The 18,789-nt window shown below is 44.7% G+C and overlaps 1 protein-coding gene across 1 annotated transcript in view; it reads right to left on the minus strand.

Annotated features, from left to right (window-relative positions):
• The window catches only part of ATP2C1 (ATPase secretory pathway Ca2+ transporting 1), a 183,836-nt gene that overhangs the window by 58,502 nt on the left and 106,545 nt on the right, over window positions 1-18,789 (minus strand). Inside the window, exons 9-12 of the mRNA XM_075316144.1 lie at window positions 11,743-11,811; window positions 7,709-7,784; window positions 7,280-7,346; window positions 2,409-2,533 (exon numbers count right to left, since the gene is read on the minus strand). Coding sequence (XP_075172259.1) covers window positions 2,409-2,533; window positions 7,280-7,346; window positions 7,709-7,784; window positions 11,743-11,811 — 337 coding nt within the window. The remainder of the gene's footprint in view (window positions 1-2,408; window positions 2,534-7,279; window positions 7,347-7,708; window positions 7,785-11,742; window positions 11,812-18,789) is intronic.

Genomic DNA, 18,789 nt, shown 5'->3' on the forward strand with positions numbered 1-18,789 from the left:
GAATCAAAGTGGAGAATGAAGCAGATTTCACGGATATTATAACATTTTTTAACTAGACCTTTTTAGACACTTCTAAACTTTCTTGCGGAATTACTTTTGGCTTCATCTGCTTCAGAAAGAAAAAAAGAACTGCATTTTGGGCATCAAAATAGGCTCAGTAGCACAATGGCATAATTACAGGGCTCTAGAGGATATAAGCTATTATAGAGGCCATTATACCCAGACTGGTTTACATGAAGTCAATGACTTCTGTTCTTATGCACCATCAAGCCTCTGTTTTCTAACAATGTGCCAAAGTGCTCACATTTTCAGACCCCCCCGCAGGAACTTCCTAACTGAAAACATGCAGTACAATTTTGAGTACACAGAATCAGTATACAATCCTAAAGGCATTTGGCAGGTAGAATTCTCTGACGCACAGTCATACACTTTTACTTGGGATTCCTGCTGCTTACATAGGAGCAATACTCCAAATACTGCAATAACGCTCTGCAGGATATTAAGAAGTCAGGATCTTTACGATATAATTAACCGACATGTAAAAACATCGAACATTTCAAACTGGAGAAGAACATGCAATCCAACTAAAGAATTTTTTTTATCAGCCTTGTAAGTTGTATTCAATAAGTTTCTCAGTTTTGAAACATTTATCATTTTTACTAGTTGATTAATGGTAGCAAGTGAAAAGCCACATATGTGTGTGTAATAATATCCATCTATAAACACAAACACACAGTGCCTTGAAAAAGTCATCTCAGCAAAGTTCCACATTTTTTCACGTTACACCCACCAACTTAAATGTGTTTTATTCAGATTTTATGTGATATACCAACACAACGAAGCAAGTATTTGTGAAGTGTAAAGGAAATAATACATGATTTTCTAAATATTTAAATGTGAAAATACTGACGTGCATTTGTATTCAGCCCCCTGAGTCAATACTTTGTAGGATCACCTTTAGGTGCAGTTACTTTTTAGGTTACAGTTACTTTTGCATATGTCTATCAGCTTTGCACTTCTAAAGGCTGACATTCTTCTGTGTAAAGTAGCTGTAATGCAATGAAATTGAATGGAAAGCGTCAGTGATCAGCAATTCTCAAGTATTGTCACACAGACTCTCAATGGCAGTTAGGTCTGCACTGTGACTGGGCCATTTACACACATGAATATGCTTTGATCTAAATCATTCCATCGAAGCACTGACAGTATTTTTATGGTTTAAGGAAAGATGTTCCTACAAAGTATTGACTTTCCAGATACTTGAAGATGACTCGTTCATTTGTACACACAATTATACACAAGTACAAACAAGATGGGACTGTCCAGCCATCATACCACCCAGGAAGGAGACGGGTTCTGTGTACCAGAGATGAATGTGCTTTGGTCAGACATGTGCATATCAACCAAAGAACAAAAGCAAAAGACCTTGCGAAGATTCTGGAGGAAGCTGGTAAGATTGTGTCTTTATCCACAGTGAAACGAGTAATGCATCAACGTGGGCTGAAAATTTCCATCTTAATTATACGCAATTACATTTGTTTGTACAGATGAACGAGGCACCTTCAGATATCTGGAAATTGCACCCAAGGATGAACCAGATTTGTGCAAGTCCACAATTCTCAGAGCTTGGATGATTTCTTTGGACTTTCCCATGATGTTACACAAAGAAGCAGTGTGTTTAAGGTGTGCATTAAAATACATCCACAGGAGTGGCTCTAACTCAGATGACATGACATCATATGGGCTGTCCCATATTGTTTAAAAGGCATAGTACACTTCGTGTAAGTATGTAAACTTTTGACTTTGCAGAAAGTAACAAAAGCAATCTCGCTCTTTATTCTGGCATTTGGCAAATATAATTTTGATAATTCTAATTGAGCTAAAACGGGAAAGGTTTATTCTGATGTCAGGTAGTGAGAAAATACGCAGATCAGTCTTTTTAGATGTAAACCTCTGGTTTTAACTGTATATATCTATATCTCTAGTGTTACTGCATAGTTTGTTCTCTTACTATTAGGCTATGCGCAGTGCTGAGTATTTGGAGCAGAAACTTTCTGCATCAAATCTGCACTTTCTGGTAGAAAAATGCATTAAAAAAATGTGTGTGTTTTGGTATTTTTTTTGTCATGCATTTTTCATAATGAAGTCAATGGGTGGAAGGGCTGAAAAACGCACCAAGAACTGACATACTGCAGATTATTTTCTGCTTCAAATCTGCAAGGAAAAAATAAGCAATGTGTGCATAGAACTTCAGAATTCTCATTGATTTTGCTGGGAGAAGAATAGACATGCAGATTTGTGACAAAACTGTATAAAAACAAGAAACAAAAAACACTGTGTGCACACAGCCTTAGTCCTGATTTTGCATGACACAGAAAATTTTATGTAATTAAATTTGAGATTCATACCGAGGGTTTCCACAATGGGTAGTTTCTTTACAATGGCTCTTTTCTTCACCATTCGCATAACGCCAAGTGCCAGTGTTACTGTTACAACTATAGGAAGACCTTCAGGGATAGCCGCCACTGCCAAGCTGCAAATTAAACATGTAATGTAAGATGCTATGACTGAATGCCTTGCTTCAGCATGCGATGGCTTAAATGCATTCAAGAGAGCGGTCGAACATAATGGTTTACAGTGGAGTGAAAAACTGTTTGCCCCTTCCTGAGTAAAGCTGGTGTCACACATAACGACGACGACAACGACGTCGCTGCTACGTCACCATTTTCTGTGACGTTGCAGCGACGTCCCGTCGCTGTCGCTGTGTGTGACATCCAGCAACGACCTGGCCCCTGCTGTGAGGTCGCCGGTCGTTGCTGAATGTCCAGCTTCATTTTTTGGTCGTCACACTCCCGCTGTGACACACACATCGCTGTGTGTGACAGCGAGAGAGCGACGAAATGAAGCGATCAGGAGCCGGCACTGGCAGCTGCGGTAAGCTGTAACCAGCGTAAACATCGGGTAACCAAGGGAAGACCTTTCCCTGGTTACCCGATGTTTACGCTGGTTACCGGCCTCCGCTCTTGCTGCCAGTGCCGGCTCCTGCACTGTGACATGTGGCTGCAGTATGCATCGGGTAATTAACCCTATGCATACTGTAGCTAGGAGAGCAAGGAGCCAGCGCTAAGCAGTGTGCGCGGCTCCTTGCTCTCTGCACTGTGACATGTGGCTGCAGTATGCATCGGGTAATTAACCCGATGTATACTGTAGCAAGGAGAGCAAGGAGCCAGCGCTAAGCAGTGCGCGCGGCTCCTTGCTCTCTGCACTGTGACATGTAGCTGCAGCACACATCGGGTTAATTAACCCGATGTGTACTGTACCTAGGAGAGCAAGGAGCCAGCGCTAAGCGCGGCTCCCTGCTCTCTGCACATGTAGCACAGCGACGTTATGATCGCTGCTTCTGCTGTGTTTGACAGCTAAGCAGCGATCATAACAGCGACTTACAAGGTCGCTGTTACGTCACCGAAAATGGTGACGTAACAGCGACGTCGTTGTCGCTGTCGCTTAGTGTGACACCAGCTTTATTCTTTAGCATGTTTGTTTGTCACACATGTTTCAGGTCACCCAACAAATTTAAAGACAAAGATAACATAAGTAAACACAAAATACAGCTTATAAATGAAGGACTTTATTATTAAGGGAATAATACATCCAAACCTACAGAGCCCTGTGTGAAAAAGTGATTGCAACCCCCCACCCTTAAAAAATAAATTAACTGTGCTTTATCACATCTTTGGGAAGCGGAGTTTAATTTCCTTAGCCACACCCAGGCCAGATTACTGCCACACCTTTTCTCAATCAAGAAAATCACTTAAATAGGACTTGCCTGACAAAGTGAAGTAGACCAAAACATCCTCAAATGTTAGACATGCTACGGATCCAAAGAAATTCAAGAACAAATGAGATACAAAGTAATTGAGATCTATCAGTCTGGAAAACATTAGAAAGCCATATCTAACACTCTGGGACTCAAGCAAACCACAGTGAGCCATTATCCACAAATGTCAAAAACATGGAACAGTGGTGAACCTTCCCGGGAGAGGCAAGCCGACCAAAATTACCCCAAAGAGTGCAGCAACGACTCATTAAAGAGGCCAAAAAAAGCCCACAACAACATCCAAAGAACTGTAGGCCTCACTTGCCTTTGTTAAGGTCAGTGTTTATGACTCCACAATAAGAAAGTGACTGGACAAAAATGGCCTGTATGGCAGAGTTCCAAAACAAAATTATTGCTGAGCAAAACCAAAAAGCTCATCCCAGTTTTGCCAGAAAACATTTTGATGATCCCCAAGACTTTTGGGAATATACTCTGTGGACTGACGAGGCAAACAGTGAACATTTTTGAAAGTGTATTTCCCATTCATCTGGTGTAGAAGTAACAGCATTTCAGAAAAGAAATATGATACCAACAGCAAAATATGGTGGTGGTAATGTGATGGTCTGGGGCCATTTTGCTGCTTCAGGACCTGGATGAGTTGTTGTGGTAAATGGAACCATGAATTCTGCTGTCTACCAAAAAATCCTGAAGGAGAATGTCTGGACAACTGTTCGTGACCTGAAGCTGAAGTGCACTTGGGATATGCAGCAGAACAATGATCCAAAACACACCAAGTCCACCTCTGAATGGCTTAAGAAAAGCAAAATTATGACTTTGGAGTGGCCTAGTCAAAGTCCTGACCTTAATCTGATTGAGATGCTGTGGCATGACCTTAAAAAGGTGGTTCATGTTCAAAAACCCACCATTGGGGCTGAATTACAAGAATTCTGCAAAGATGAGTGGGTCAAAATTCCTCAAGAGTGTTGTAAAAGTCTAATTGCCAGTTATTGAAAACACTTGATTGCAGTTGTTACTGCTAAGGATGGCCCAAACAGTTATTAGGTTTAGCAGGCAATCACTATTTCACACAGGGCCCTGTAGGTTTGGATTTCTTTTTCCTTCAATGATAATCACCTTCATTTATAAACTGCAGTTTGTGTTTACTTGTATTATCTTTGTCTAATATTTAAATTTGTCACAGTTAAATATTTCAGGTCACCAAACATGCAAAAGAATAAGAAATCAGGAAGGGGGCAAACACTTTTCACACCACTGTATACAGTAACTTTACCAAAGAATTTATATAGAAAGGCATAAGCAGTCTGAAAGCTTCTGGATTCGGTATGTGTAACATATATATTTATATTACACATACAAAACACAGAACATTTCAGACATATATTTCTAGTTAAAAACATCTAAAAAATTATATTATATTATATATATTTTTCTTTTTTTTTTGGGAAAGAAAAACAAATAATGTATCTCAATATAAGGATCATATAGAATTCCATTATGCCCTAAAAAATTATAAAATCACATTTAAATATATCAGTTATTTAAAGGGGTTGTTCAATATTTTGACACAGATTGTTGACCCATCCTGAGAATAGGCAATGTCTGATCGGTCGGGGTCCGACACGCCACATCCCCGATCAGCTGTTCTTGGTCCATTCAGTGTCAAAAAGCGTCCGGAAATGCTCAGTTCCGGAGCTACTCAGTCTTCTGATAGCGGCCAGGTGATGCACATCCTCCTCCTATTGATTAGAATGGGAGACGGATGTGCAGTACCTGGCTGCTGCCGCGATCAGAAGACTGAGAAGCGCCGGAACTGAACATTCCCGGCCGCCCGCTGCCGGGACAGAGATCAGCTGATCGACAGGGGTGCGGCGTGTTGGACCCCGGCCAATCAGACATTGATGACCTATCCTAAAGATAGGCCATCAATGTCAAAGTAGTGGACAACCACTTTAAATGGAACCTGTCATGTAAGACGCTATTAACCTACAGATATAGGGATAATCTGCAGGTTAACAGAGTTTTGAACCTGCCTGGTGCCAGCATTTAGGGTCCTGTTGCCAGGAGAAGATGAACATTATTGCTCCCGGCAGCGTAGGCCCAGGTTCAGGCCTCTTTCACACGTCAGTGATTCTGGTGCGTATGTGACAGTTTTTATACATATCAGAATTATGGAAATACGTAGACCCATTACAATCAATAGGCTGTGCATACATCAGTTATTTTTCACTGACCGTGCATCTGTGCGGTGTGCAGACATGTCCATGATTTCTGCACGGGGACATGACAGTTTTTTTTCTGGCATCACTGATTCACAAAACAGACCACTGTGTGGTCCGTGTGACAACACGTACATTTAAAATAAAAAGCTTTTTAAACCCATCCGTCTTCTGTCGCTGCTGTCTGCTTCCAGCCTGGCTAATTATGGTCATGAATATGCAGTTATGCACTAAACAGCCGACCCGGAAATAGCTGCAGAGGGGAGACCGCAGCGGCCGGACACAGGAGAGCTGAAGATTCAGCAAAACAGACAGCAGGAGTATGGACAGGTGAGTTTGGAATACCTTATCTCCATGTGCTATCACTGATAGCACATGGAGACCACACGTGTGCCATGAATCACGGCACAAGGAGGGACATATGCGTTTTTTTAAGGCCAGTTTCACACATCCGGATTTTTGCCGGTTTGGGATTTTTGCCGGTTTGGCGGATGCGGCGCACACCAGTACAGTGTATATAGTACACTGGCAGTTCAACAAGCGCCGGTCACATACTGTCATGTGACTGGAGCATGTGACCCGGAAGTTACGGCGCTGCCACTGTTCTGTATCATACTGTACTGACGTGCGCCGCATCCGCCAAACCGGCGAAAAGTCGGATATGTGAAACTAGCCTAACATGTCAGGGAAAAACATCTGTTTTTCACTGACGTACTAAACAGGCCTCAGTCACAGTTCAGTGTATACTAAGCATCAGATGTAACCACGTCCCCGACACTGACTAACAGCAGGTTCTAATGCTATGCCAGCTGTCAGTTACAGGGGTGTTACAGGTGCTGCTCACAATACACCGAGCAATGAATGAAAATGGGTCTATACCATCAGAAGGAATAAAGTTAAATTTCCTCCTGGCAGCGGGGCTCTAAGTGTCAGCGCTGAGCAGATTCAATATGTTATTAACCTGCAGATTAACCCCATAATTGTAGGTTTAAGCTGTTTTGTTTTTTTTCTTGTGACAGTTTCCCTTTAAATGGTAATTATTTTCTTTTTTTTCGATCTTTATCTACATATACAGGCCGCATTCACAATAGCACTGAAATCAGGGCACTAGACCTAGCCAACTTATTTGGGCAAAAGATCCTTTGGTGATCCAAAGAACCATTAAGGTTCTAAGTCTTGCCGTTATAATACACATTTAAAAGCACTTTTACAATGTCTAACTCACCTTACACCAATAGTAAACATATCAAGTATATGCTTCCCTTGTAACCAGCCAACCAGCATGATGATACCTACATAAACAATATGTAAAGACAGCACATCGCCTCATTAGCATCATAGACACCAGAGTAGATTTAGGAAAAAAAAAAAACAGATTTTATAGTAAAAAGCAAAATTCAGAACATGAAGATGAAGGAGAAGCCGCAGCTACATTAGTATGTTAATTTCCTAGGAAATATGCAGGTTTGATAAAGATTCTCTTTTAATTCAGTGATGTCTGAGCATTCAGTACAGGAACATGAAAAGCAGCCAAGAACACAAAGCCAAAAATACCTCCCGACATCCACAAACAAGAGATCAATTTCTGCTGTGATAGCTGACGGTAACAGTGAATCGCAGTCAATAAACACTCCAAGCTGGACGATTTGCTCACCTATGATCCCAAAAGAGTACAAGGAGAGCTGCTTTCCCAATATATCCATGCTCTTCTGAAGCGGGGTTTTAGGCGCCTAGAGAAAAAAAAAAAAGAAAGATTTGTAAATCAGTTTTACAGCTCAACAGATTGAAGCAGAAAATCCGTCATGACCTGTGGGTACAGCTGGCATGTGGAAAATGCCATCTGGTAACGTAAGGACATGCAACTTGTGGTTCCTCACAATATCCAGCTCTAAGGAGATGGAATAAAATCTACATATCTAAGCACAAAGGCCCCATTCTCCAAGGCTTTGCCACAATGCTAGTGTGAAATGCTGTGAAAGTCATGACATATTTTGAGCAACATCAGGTTGTGTAAAAATGTTGTGAATTTTGGCATTTTCGCTTTTTTCGCCCAGCTCTGACAAAGTGGGCAGAGATGTGACGGGTCGGGGACGTGACAGGGCATGGCAAACCCCACTTGTTAAAGCAGAGGCGCTTGCTACGCTACAAATCTTAGAAGGGACAGGAGAAAGATTTGTGGCGAGGCGCACGCCACGTCATTCTTGATCGACTCAATAAGTGGCGGCCTTGATGAATAGGGCCCAAAGTGTTTAATAATGGAGGGGGCCATAGTTACTAAATGGAGTCTGTCAATTTGGCCACACCAAGGGCTGCACTGACCACCTTTATTTGGTTTCAACAGTCATTTGTGCTGACAGACTCCATTATGTATACAATACATTATGTTATATAGATGTACAGTGCTTTGAAAAAGTACTTATGCCCTATGAGCTTTTCCATTTTTTCAAAATTACACCCACAAAAATGTATTTTATTGGTTTTATGTGATATACCAATACAAAGTAGCAAGCATACAGTATGTAAAATATGAATCTGAATGTTGTGATATGCATTTGTATTCTGTCACCTGCAGTTTGATACACCCAAATAAAATCCTGCGTAATTGTTAGCAGAGGTTAACTGGAAAATATAGTCCACCAATGTGTACTTTATGCTCAGTGTAACTACAGCTGTTCTGTTAGGGGTGCTTCACACACAGCGAGCTCGCTGCCGAGATCGCTGCTGAGTCACGCTTTTTGTGACGCAGCAGTGACCTCATTAGCGATCTCGCTGTGTGTGACACTGAGCAGCGATCTGGCCCCTGCTGTGAGATCGCTGCTCGTTACACACAGCCCTGGTTCGTTTTCTTCAAAGCCGCTCTCCTGCTGTGACACACAGATCGCTGTGTGTGACAGCAAGAGAGCGACAAATGAAGCGAGCAGGGAGCAGGAGCCGGCGTCTGACAGCTGAGGTAAGCTGTATCCAAGATAAACATCGGGTAACCAAGGTGGTTACCCGATATTTACCTTAGTTACCAGCCTCCGCAGCTCTCACGCTGCCTGTGCTGCCGGCTCCGGCTCTCTGCACATGTAGCTGCTGTACACATCGGGTTAATTAACCCGATGTGTACAGCAGCTAGGAGAGCAAGGAGCCAGCGCTCAGTGTGCGCAGCTCCCTGCTCTCTGCACATGTAGCTGCATTACACATCGGGTTAATTAACCCGATGTGTACTGTAGCTAGGAGAGCAAGGAGCCAGCGCTTAGTGTGCGCGGCTCCCTGCTCACACTGGTAACTAATGTAAACATCGGGTAACCATACCCGATGTTTACCTTAGTTACCAGTCTCCGCAGCTTCCAGACGGCGGCTCCGTGCAAGCGCAACGTCGCTTGCACGTCGCTGCTGGCTGGGGGCTGTTCACTGGTCGCTGGTGAGATCTGCCTGTTTGACAGCTCACCAGCGACCATGTAGCGATGCAGCAGCGATCCTGACCAGGTCAGATCGCTGGTCGGATCGCTGCTGCATCGCTAAGTGTGAAGGTACCCTTAGTGTCTCAGAGGTTTATTTAAGAGCTTTAGGGATCGAACAGCATCATGAAAACAAAGAGCACACCAGACATGTCAGGGATAAAAGTTGTGGAGAAGAGTAAAGAAGGATTAAATTAAAAACAAATGGCCCAAATTCTGAACATCTCACAGATCATCCAAAAGTGGTAGGTTTGCAGTTATTCCATAATGATTCCAAAACATGGCCGTCCACTTAAACAGACATCCCAAGCAAGGAGAGAACTAATGAGAGAATGATGAGAGAACTAATGAGAGCACTAATGAGAGAAGCAGGCAAAAAGCCCATGGAAAATCATCCAGAGAACAACTATTAGTCGTATACTCGACAAATCTTCATGGAAAAGTGGCAAGAAGAAAGACATTTTTGAAAGCAAAAAAATAAGAAGTCCCATTTGCCTTTTGCAAAAAAGCCATGTAGGGGACCCAGCTGGCATGTGAAATAAGATGCTCTGGTCACATGACCCTAAAGTAAATGATTCTGGGTTAAAATTAAAACACTAAGTGTGGTGAAAAACTAACTGCACATCACCCTGAAAACACCATCCCATCATCAAACATGGTGGTGGCAATATCAGACTGTCAGGATGCTTTTTTCAGCAGAGCCAGAGAAGCTAGTCAGAGTTAAATGGGAAGATAGATGGAGCTAACTACAGAATGAATCCTGGAGGAAATCCTATCAGAGGCAACAAAAGACAAACTTGAGTGTAGGCTAATCTTCAAGCAGGACAATGGCCCTAAACATACTAAGGCTATGTGCGCACAGTGCGTTTTTCGCGGCGTTTGTGCGTTTTTCGGGTGCGTTTTTGGCCTCAAAACTGCAGGACTTTGCTTCCCCAGCAAAGTCTATGAGTTTTCATTTTTGCTGTCCGCACACATCTGTTTTTTTTACCTGCGTTTTTGAGTTAAAAAAAAAAAAATGGACATGTCAGTTCTTTCCTGCGTTATTCTGCGTTTTCCACCCATGCAATGCATTTGAAAAACGCAGCAAAACGCAGAGATCAAAAACGCAGCAAAACGGTGCGTTTTTAGCGGCCAAAAACGCAGCGTCAAAAAGACGCAGTGTGCGAACCTAGCCTTAAGCAAGAATGGAATGCTTTAGATAAGGGGTGGGGAACCCCGCGGGCAGTTTGCAGCCCATGATGACTTTTTATGCGGCCCCTGGGCATATTCCCAGGGACCGCAGTGCTCGGGTGGCAGCTGCGGTCTCGGTCAGCTGCCGGCCCTTTAAATCATAATGTGTGATGCGAGGACGCGCACGCAGCATTCACTGTGTGAGCATACCATTACATCCTCAGCATGCTGGCTTTTGCGAGATGCGCCCCAGTCCCACAGAAGAGCAGCAGGTTTACCGGCCTCCCAGCTGTACATATAATATATATATATATAATATATAAGCACTCCAGCCCCTGCTGCGCTGCATATATGCGAGCCCTCCAGCCCCTCCTGTGATGTATATGATTTACCAATCTGTTGACTGCTCCAGACTGAGACAAACCTGGAAAAGCAGTAATGAGAAGCAACATTATCAATGTCACCAAACATCACAGTCGCACCAAAGAGAAGCAAGCTCCTGCCACCACAATAGGGGTGAGTTAAATTTTAAACCAAATATATTAGGGTAATTTTCAAGCCGATAATTTTGTGCAGCCCCTGAAGGTTGGTAGAAATTTTTAAATGGCCCCCCAGCAGAAAAATGGTTCCCCACTTCTGCTTTAGATCAAAGTACAGTCATGTGTTTGAATGGCCCAGTCAAAGTCCAGACCTAGATCTCATTGAAAATATGTGGCAAGCTGATGTGAGGCTTGCCTGGCTAGAAGACCCCTCAGGGGAAAGAAGAAGTGGTGGCACAAGTGGTCCCTGGTTTTCTCAACCCAGTGGCCACAGTGAAGGACTTTCAGAGTAGAGTGTGAGCGAACATCTCTCTCTCGCTTCTGGAAAATCAATTACCGGTAATTACTTTTTTAAAGCACTGTATATTTATCTCTACAAACTCAAATTACACACACGATAAATAATAATAAAAGTTAGACAATGTGTGGTTTCTAAAACGGCTGCTTTATATATTATAAAAATAAAAAAAGCCCTTGTATCACTGAAATGAAAAAATATACACAGTTCTTGCAATCTGGAGCACATTATATCTCACCTCCTCAGCCTGCATCATCTTGAATACCTCTCCAAATTCCGAGTTTTCTCCAGTTCCAATGACAATTCCCTGCAACAATAGTAGATGAGCTCTTTACATGAATATCCATTGATTACTTTACCTATGTATATATGTTAGGGGTTATTGTACACAGCTCAGTTTTAAGTCAGAGGTTTGAGCGTCTATTCTTTACGAGTAGATGGATAATACATTTAGGAAGCCCCATTACATGGACTACGATGTTCATGCCTGTGTTGAGGTCCCTTCATTGCTTACACTGGACTGCATAACTGCATGCCAATTACTTAGCCGTATCTGTGTTGGATTTTTGCAATCTGTCATATGATGACTGCTCAAACCGAGAACAATCTGAAGAGTGTATGTTACACATATGATAAGCCCTCAAACTAAGAGGAGCAGACTCTTAAAAACATTACACACCGATCGTATTCAGCATTCAGCCCCTGAAAAATAACACTGGCCCAGAAAACATACTTTGGAAAATTGCCAATGTACATCGGATTCAGTTTTCTTATAACTCCTTTTTTCTTGCTTTTGCCTGTAAGTGGTGACAGAATACCAGGTTGCAGATGGCAGTTGGTTTTGAGAAGATTCTATTCCGTAAGGAAGGGAGAGGGGGAGGAGGCGCTCTGCACACAGCTCCTCCTGTCCCTCCGGTCTAACATAGAACCTTCTAACAACCAACTGCCATCTCCTCTCTCAGTAATATAAAAATCTGTGCTCCCTGAAGACAGATTTTACTGAGGAAATGAGAATTTTGAAGGATCAGTCCAGGAAGAGAAAGAAGCAAATCTGTCTGATAAGATATATCGAGAAAAAGGAGCCAGCACTATGTGAAATTGGCATGCATCATATAAAAAGTGCAAATTCACAGATTTATTCCAACTGTACTATAATAAAAAAAAGAGATTTTTAGCAAATAATTGATCAATTCTTTGAGCCACCCCTGCCAACGTCACGGCAAATCTCAAATAGGGGAGTCCTAACCTATATCATGTATTTCATGTGCCTTGCGGCCTCCTAGATAAAGTTAAAAGCAGAACCATAATGGAGCACACATACCTGTAACCTGTATATAACTGCTTCTATATTGCAAAAGAGGCAATTGTGGATAGAGGCCAGCCCAGGTCCCAGCATAAGGAGCAAGCTCTACACATACCAGGACTATATCAGAACTGACCCTCCCAGTGCCAGACAGCAACCATTGATAAAGGCGGACCAGATCCAAGTATGGTGCTTAATTAGCATTGCCTGTGGAAAGGGGTGAGGCAACTGAATGTGAACAGCTACCAAACAGGAGGAATGCAATATATCAACCCCCCCATCACCCGTATAATTGTAGTTGACAGGGGGAAACCGCCATACCCACCAACCAAGCTGCTCACGCCCACTAACCTGGAAGCAGCCCATAAATTCTAGGCTCATCCCTTCTATGAATTCAGTTCCTTCCATACATTCTCTATTGGATTCAGGTCAGGTGACTGGCTGTGCCATTCTAGCAGCTTTATTACGTCAGGTAAAAAAATCAATTCTTGCAATGGTCATACTTGCTACTCGAAATACTGGCCAAATACTAGATTCACACTCCCTATTCTGTACAGATGACTTTTCAGCAGTTTCATTGTCAAAAACAGGATAACAATGAAAGGTAAACATATCCATACATAACAGATGAAACAAGTTCTGGCAATCAGTGGGCGATGTTACAGCTGACCTCTTCCTCTCCAGTTACATTAAACCAGATTACAGCATGCTCAGATAACAGTCATTGCCAAAAGTGTTGGCACCCTTTAAATTGTTCCCAAAAAAAAAAAAATTTCTTCAAGAAGTAATTACAATTAAACGCTTATTTCCTTTGTATTGGAACAACTGCTTGCTTCCTATAATCAACAAGCTGCTTACACCTCTCAAATGGAATTTCGGACCACTCTTTTGCAAACTGCTCCAGATCTCTCATATCTGAAGGTACCTTCTCCTAAAAGAAATTTTAAGATCTCTCCACAGGGGTCAATGGCATTTAGATCCAGACTCATTTCTGGTCGCTTCAGAACTCCCCATTTCTGGGTTCTTCTTGAAGTAGGTTTGGGGTCAAGACCCATAACCTAAGCGCAAATCCAGCTTTCCGACGCAGGGCACTACATTGCGACCTAAAATACTTTGGTAACCATCTGATTTCATGATGCCTTGCATTCAGTCAAAGCTCCCAGTGCCAGAGACAGCAAAACAACCCCAAAACATCTTTGAACCTCCACAATAGGTACTGTGTTCCTTTCTTTATAGGCCTCATTCTGTTTTTGGTAAACCGTAGAATGATGTACTTTTCCAAAAAAAAAAAAAAAAAAACTCTTGGTCTCATCTGTCCACAATATGTTTTCCCATAAGGATTTTGGCTTAGGTACATTTTGCCAAACTACAGTCTAGCTTTTGATGTCTGTCAGCAGTGGGGTCCTCCTGCGTCTCCTGCCATAGCTTTTCATTTCATTCAAATGTTGACGGATAGTTTGCGCTGACACTGATGCATCCTGAGCCTGCAGGACAGCTTGAATTTCTTTGGGACTTGATGGGGGCTGCTTATACACTGTCCAGATAATTGTGAATGGCAACATCTCAGCATCAAGATCTCTGAAGATAGAATTCTAACCTTGAGATTGTTGATATTTTTCAACAATTTGGATTCTCAAGTGCTGAGACAGTTCTTTTCTCCTCTTTCTGTTCTCCGTGCTTAGTGTGAAACACATGCAGAAACATAATGACAAAAACAGTCAACTTCTCCCTTTATCTGGTTTCAGGTGTGATTTTTCATATTGCCCACACCTGTTACTTGACACAGGTGAGTTTGAATGAGATCACATGCTTGAAACAAAGTTTACATAATTTTGGAAAGATGCCATCAATTTTGTCCGGCCCATTTTAGTTTTGTGTTAAATTATGTCCAGTTTGCCTTTTTTTCTGTTTTTTGTTTTGTTTTGTTTTTTTGGTTTGTTGTTCCAATACACACAAAAGGAAATAAGCATGTGTAGAAGAAAAAAAAAATGTGTAACTGCAAACTATTTCTAGGAGAAATACTACATTTTCTGGAAAAACATTTAAGGTTGCCAACACTTTCGGCCATGACTAGTAGAATTAGGCTCGGACCCCATTTACACAATGTTTATGCAGCTGCTAGAAAGGACCGGAATTAAAAAAAAAGAAAATTTTGTTTACTTACCGTAAATTCTTTTTCTTATAGTTCCGTATTGGGAGACCCAGACAATGGGTGTTTAGCTTCTGCCTCCGGAGGACACACAAAGTACTACACTTAAAAGTTTAGCTCCTCCCTCTGAGCTTATACACCCCCTGGAGAACCAGATCTAGCCAGTTTAGTGCAAAAGCTGAAGGAGAATAGCCACAAGTAAAAACAGAGCAAGAACCGGAACAACCGGAGACTCTGTCCACGACAACAGCCGGTGATAACACGCGGAACAAGAAATTGCCATCAGGCAACAGGGAGGGTGCTGGGTCTCCCAATACGGAACTATAAGAAAAAAATTTTACGGTAAGTAAACAAAATTCTCTTTTTCTTTATCGTTCCTATGGGAGACCCAGACAATGGGACGTCTCAAAGCAGTCCATGGGTGGGAATAAACAGAAAAACTAAGAAGTAGGCGGAGCCTAACTTCACAAATGGGCGACAGCCGCCTGAAGGATGCGTCTGCCCAAGCTCGCATCTGCCGAAGCATGAGCATGCACTTGGTAGTGCTTTGAAAAGGTATGCAGGCTAGTCCAAGTGGCAGCCTGACAGACTTGCTGAGCCGTAGCCTGGTGCCTGAAAGCCCAAGAGGCACCGACGGCTCTGGTCGAGTGTGCTTTGATCCCCGGCGGGGGAGGCACCTGAGAACACTGGTAGGCATCCGAAATGGTCGACCTAATCCAACGGGCTAAGGTCGGCTTAGAAGCAGAGAGGCCCTTACGCCGACCTGTGGTTAGCACAAAAAGAGAGGTGCACCGCCTAAGAGCAGCGGTGCGAGACACATAAATCCGGAGAGCACGCACCAGATCCAGAGTATGCAACGCTTTTTCAAAGCGATGAACAGGAGCCGGACAAAAGGAAGGTAGGGTAATGTCCTGGTTAAGGTGGAAAGGAGAGACCACCTTAGGAAGAAAGTCCGGAGTCGGACGGAGAACCACCTTGTCTTGATGAAAAACCAAAAAAGGTGACTCCGAAGAGAGCGCAGCCAAATCAGAGACTCTCCTGAGGGAAGTTATGGCCACTAGAAAGACCACTTTCTGTGAAAGACGAAACAAAGAAACCTCCCTAAGAGGCTCAAAGGGGGGTTTCTGCAAAACCGTGAGAACCAAATTGAGGTCCCAGGGATCCAAGGGCCGCCGGAAAGGCGGAATGATGTGAGACGCGCCCTGCAAGAAGGTGCGGACCTGAGCCAGCCGGGCGATACGCCGCTGGAACAGCACTGACAGAGCCGAGACTTGTCCCTTGAGAGAGTTGAGGGACAGTCCTAGCTGCAGACCGGACTGTAGAAAGGACAGAAGGGTCGGCAAGGAAAAAGGCCAAGGAGGATGGCCGGAAGAGCGACACCAGGACAGGAAAATTTTCCAAGTCCTGTGTTAGATCTAGGCAGAGGAAGACTTACGGGCCCGAGTCATAGTGGAGATGACTTCAGGAGGAATGCCGGAAGCTGTCAGGATCCAGGACTCAAGAGCCACGCCGTCAATCTGAGAGCCGCAGAATTCTGTCGGAAAAACGGACCTTGTGAGAGAAGGTCGGGACGGTCCGGAAGATGCCACGGCACCTCTACGGACAGATGGAGCAGGTCTGGGTACCAAGCTCGCCTGGGCCAGTCCGGAGCAATGAGGATGACTCGACGGCCCTCCATTCTGATCTTGCGCAGAACTCTGGGCAAGAGAGCTAGAGGGGGAAACACGTAGGACAGACGAAACTGGGACCAGTCTTGAACCAGAGCGTCCGCGGCGAATGCCTGAGGATCGTGGGAGTAAGCCACGAAAACCAGAACCTTGTTGTTGTGACGGGATGCCATTAGGTCCACGTCCGGAGTGCCCCACTTGCGGCAGATTGACTGAAACACTGCCGGATGCAGGGACCACTCGCCACTGTCCACGGTTTGACGGCTGAGATAATCTGCCTCCCAGTTTTCCACGCCTGGGATGTGGACTGCGGATATGGTGGACTTGGAGTCCTCCGCCCATTGAAGGATGCGTTGTACCTCCAACATTGCCAGGCGGCTGCGTGTCCCGCCTTGGTGATTGATGTAGGCAACCGCTGTCGCGTTGTCTGACTGGACTCGGAAGTGCTTGCCCGCCAAAAGGTGGTGAAAAGCTAGGAGAGCCAGAAGCACGGCTCTGGTTTCCAGCACATTGATCGAGAGGGCTGACTCGGACGGAGTCCAAGTGCCCTGCGCTCGGTGGTGGAGACATACCGCTCCCCAGCCGGATAGACTGGCATCCGTGGTGAGTATCACCCAGGACGGGGCCAGGAAGGAGCGCCCCTGAGACAGAGAGAGGGGCCGAAGCCACCACTGAAGAGAGCTCCTGGTCTGTGGCGACAGAGCCACTAACCTGTGCAAGGAGGAAGGCCGATTGTCCCAACAGCGGAGAATGTCCAGCTGCAGTGGACGCAGATGGAACTGGGCAAAGGGAACAGCCTCCATTGACGCCACCATCTGACCCAGCACCTGCATCAGGTGCCTGATGGAATAACGGCGGGGCCTCAGCAGAGAGCGCACCGCCAGTTGGAGGGACTGCTGTTTGATTAAGGGGAACTTCACAAGTGCCGGCAGAGTCTCGAACTGCATCCCTAGGTACGTGAGCCTCTGGGTCAGAGTCAGAGTGGATTTGGGCAGATTGACAAGCCACCCGAATTGGGCTAGAGTGGCGAGAGTGAGCGAGACACTCCGCTGACAGCCTGCGCTGGATGAAGCCTTGACTAGAAGGTCGTCCAGGTAAGGAATCACTGCCAACCCCTGGAGGTGCAGAACCGCAACCACTGCTGCCATGACCTTGGTGAATACCCGAGGGGCCGTGGCTAACCCGAAGGGGAGAGCCACGAATTGGAAATGTTCCTCTCCGATTGCAAAACGTAGCCAACGCTGGTGTGAAACTGCAATTGGCACATGCAGATAGGCATCTCTGATGTCGATGGATGCCAGGAAATCCCCTTGGGTCATTGAGGCAATGACTGATCGCAGAGACTCCATGCGAAAATGCCGCACCTGAACATGCTTGTTGAGAAGCTTGAGATCCAGGATGGGCCGGAAGGAACCGTCCTTTTTGGGGACTAGGAAGAGATTTGAGTAGAAACCTCTGAACCGTTCCCGGGCGGGAACCGGTACAATTACTCCGTTGGCCTGCAAGGATGCCACGGCCTGAGAGAAGGCGGCAGCCTTGGAGCAGGGGGGAGTTGACAGAAAAAAATCTGTTTGGCGGGCTGGAAGAGAATTCTATCCTGTAGCCGTGGGAGAGGATATCCCGCACCCACTGATCGGAGACGTGTTGAAACCACGCGTCGCCAAAGTGGGAGAGCCTGCCACCGACTAAGGACGTTGCTGGCGCGGACAGATAGTCAAGAGGAGGCTGCCTTGGCGGCAGCACCTCCTGCTGTCTTTTGTGGACGCGCTTTTGGGCGCCAGCTGGATTTTTGGTCCTTGGCTGAGTTAGTGGACGAGGCCGAGGCCTTAGAGGACGACCAGTTGGAGGAACAAAAGGAACGAAACCTCGACTGATTCCTACCCTGGACAGGTTTCCTGGTTTTGGTTTGTGGCATGGAAGTACTCTTCCCGCCAGTAGCTTCCTTAATAATTTCATCCAGCTGTTCACCGAACAGCCGGGACCCAGCAAAAGGGAGTCCAGCAAGGTACTTCTTTGAAGAAGCATCTGCCTTCCACTCTCGAAGCCACAAGATCCTGCGGATAGCGAGGGAATTAGCCGAAGCCACCGCAGTGCGGTGAGAAGCCTCCAGCATGGCAGACATGGCATAGGATGAAAAAGCTGAAGCTTGGGAAGTTAAGGTAACCA

This window comes from Anomaloglossus baeobatrachus, chromosome 6 (assembly GCF_048569485.1).
Source record: "Anomaloglossus baeobatrachus isolate aAnoBae1 chromosome 6, aAnoBae1.hap1, whole genome shotgun sequence".
Taxonomy (NCBI): domain Eukaryota; kingdom Metazoa; phylum Chordata; class Amphibia; order Anura; family Aromobatidae; genus Anomaloglossus; species Anomaloglossus baeobatrachus.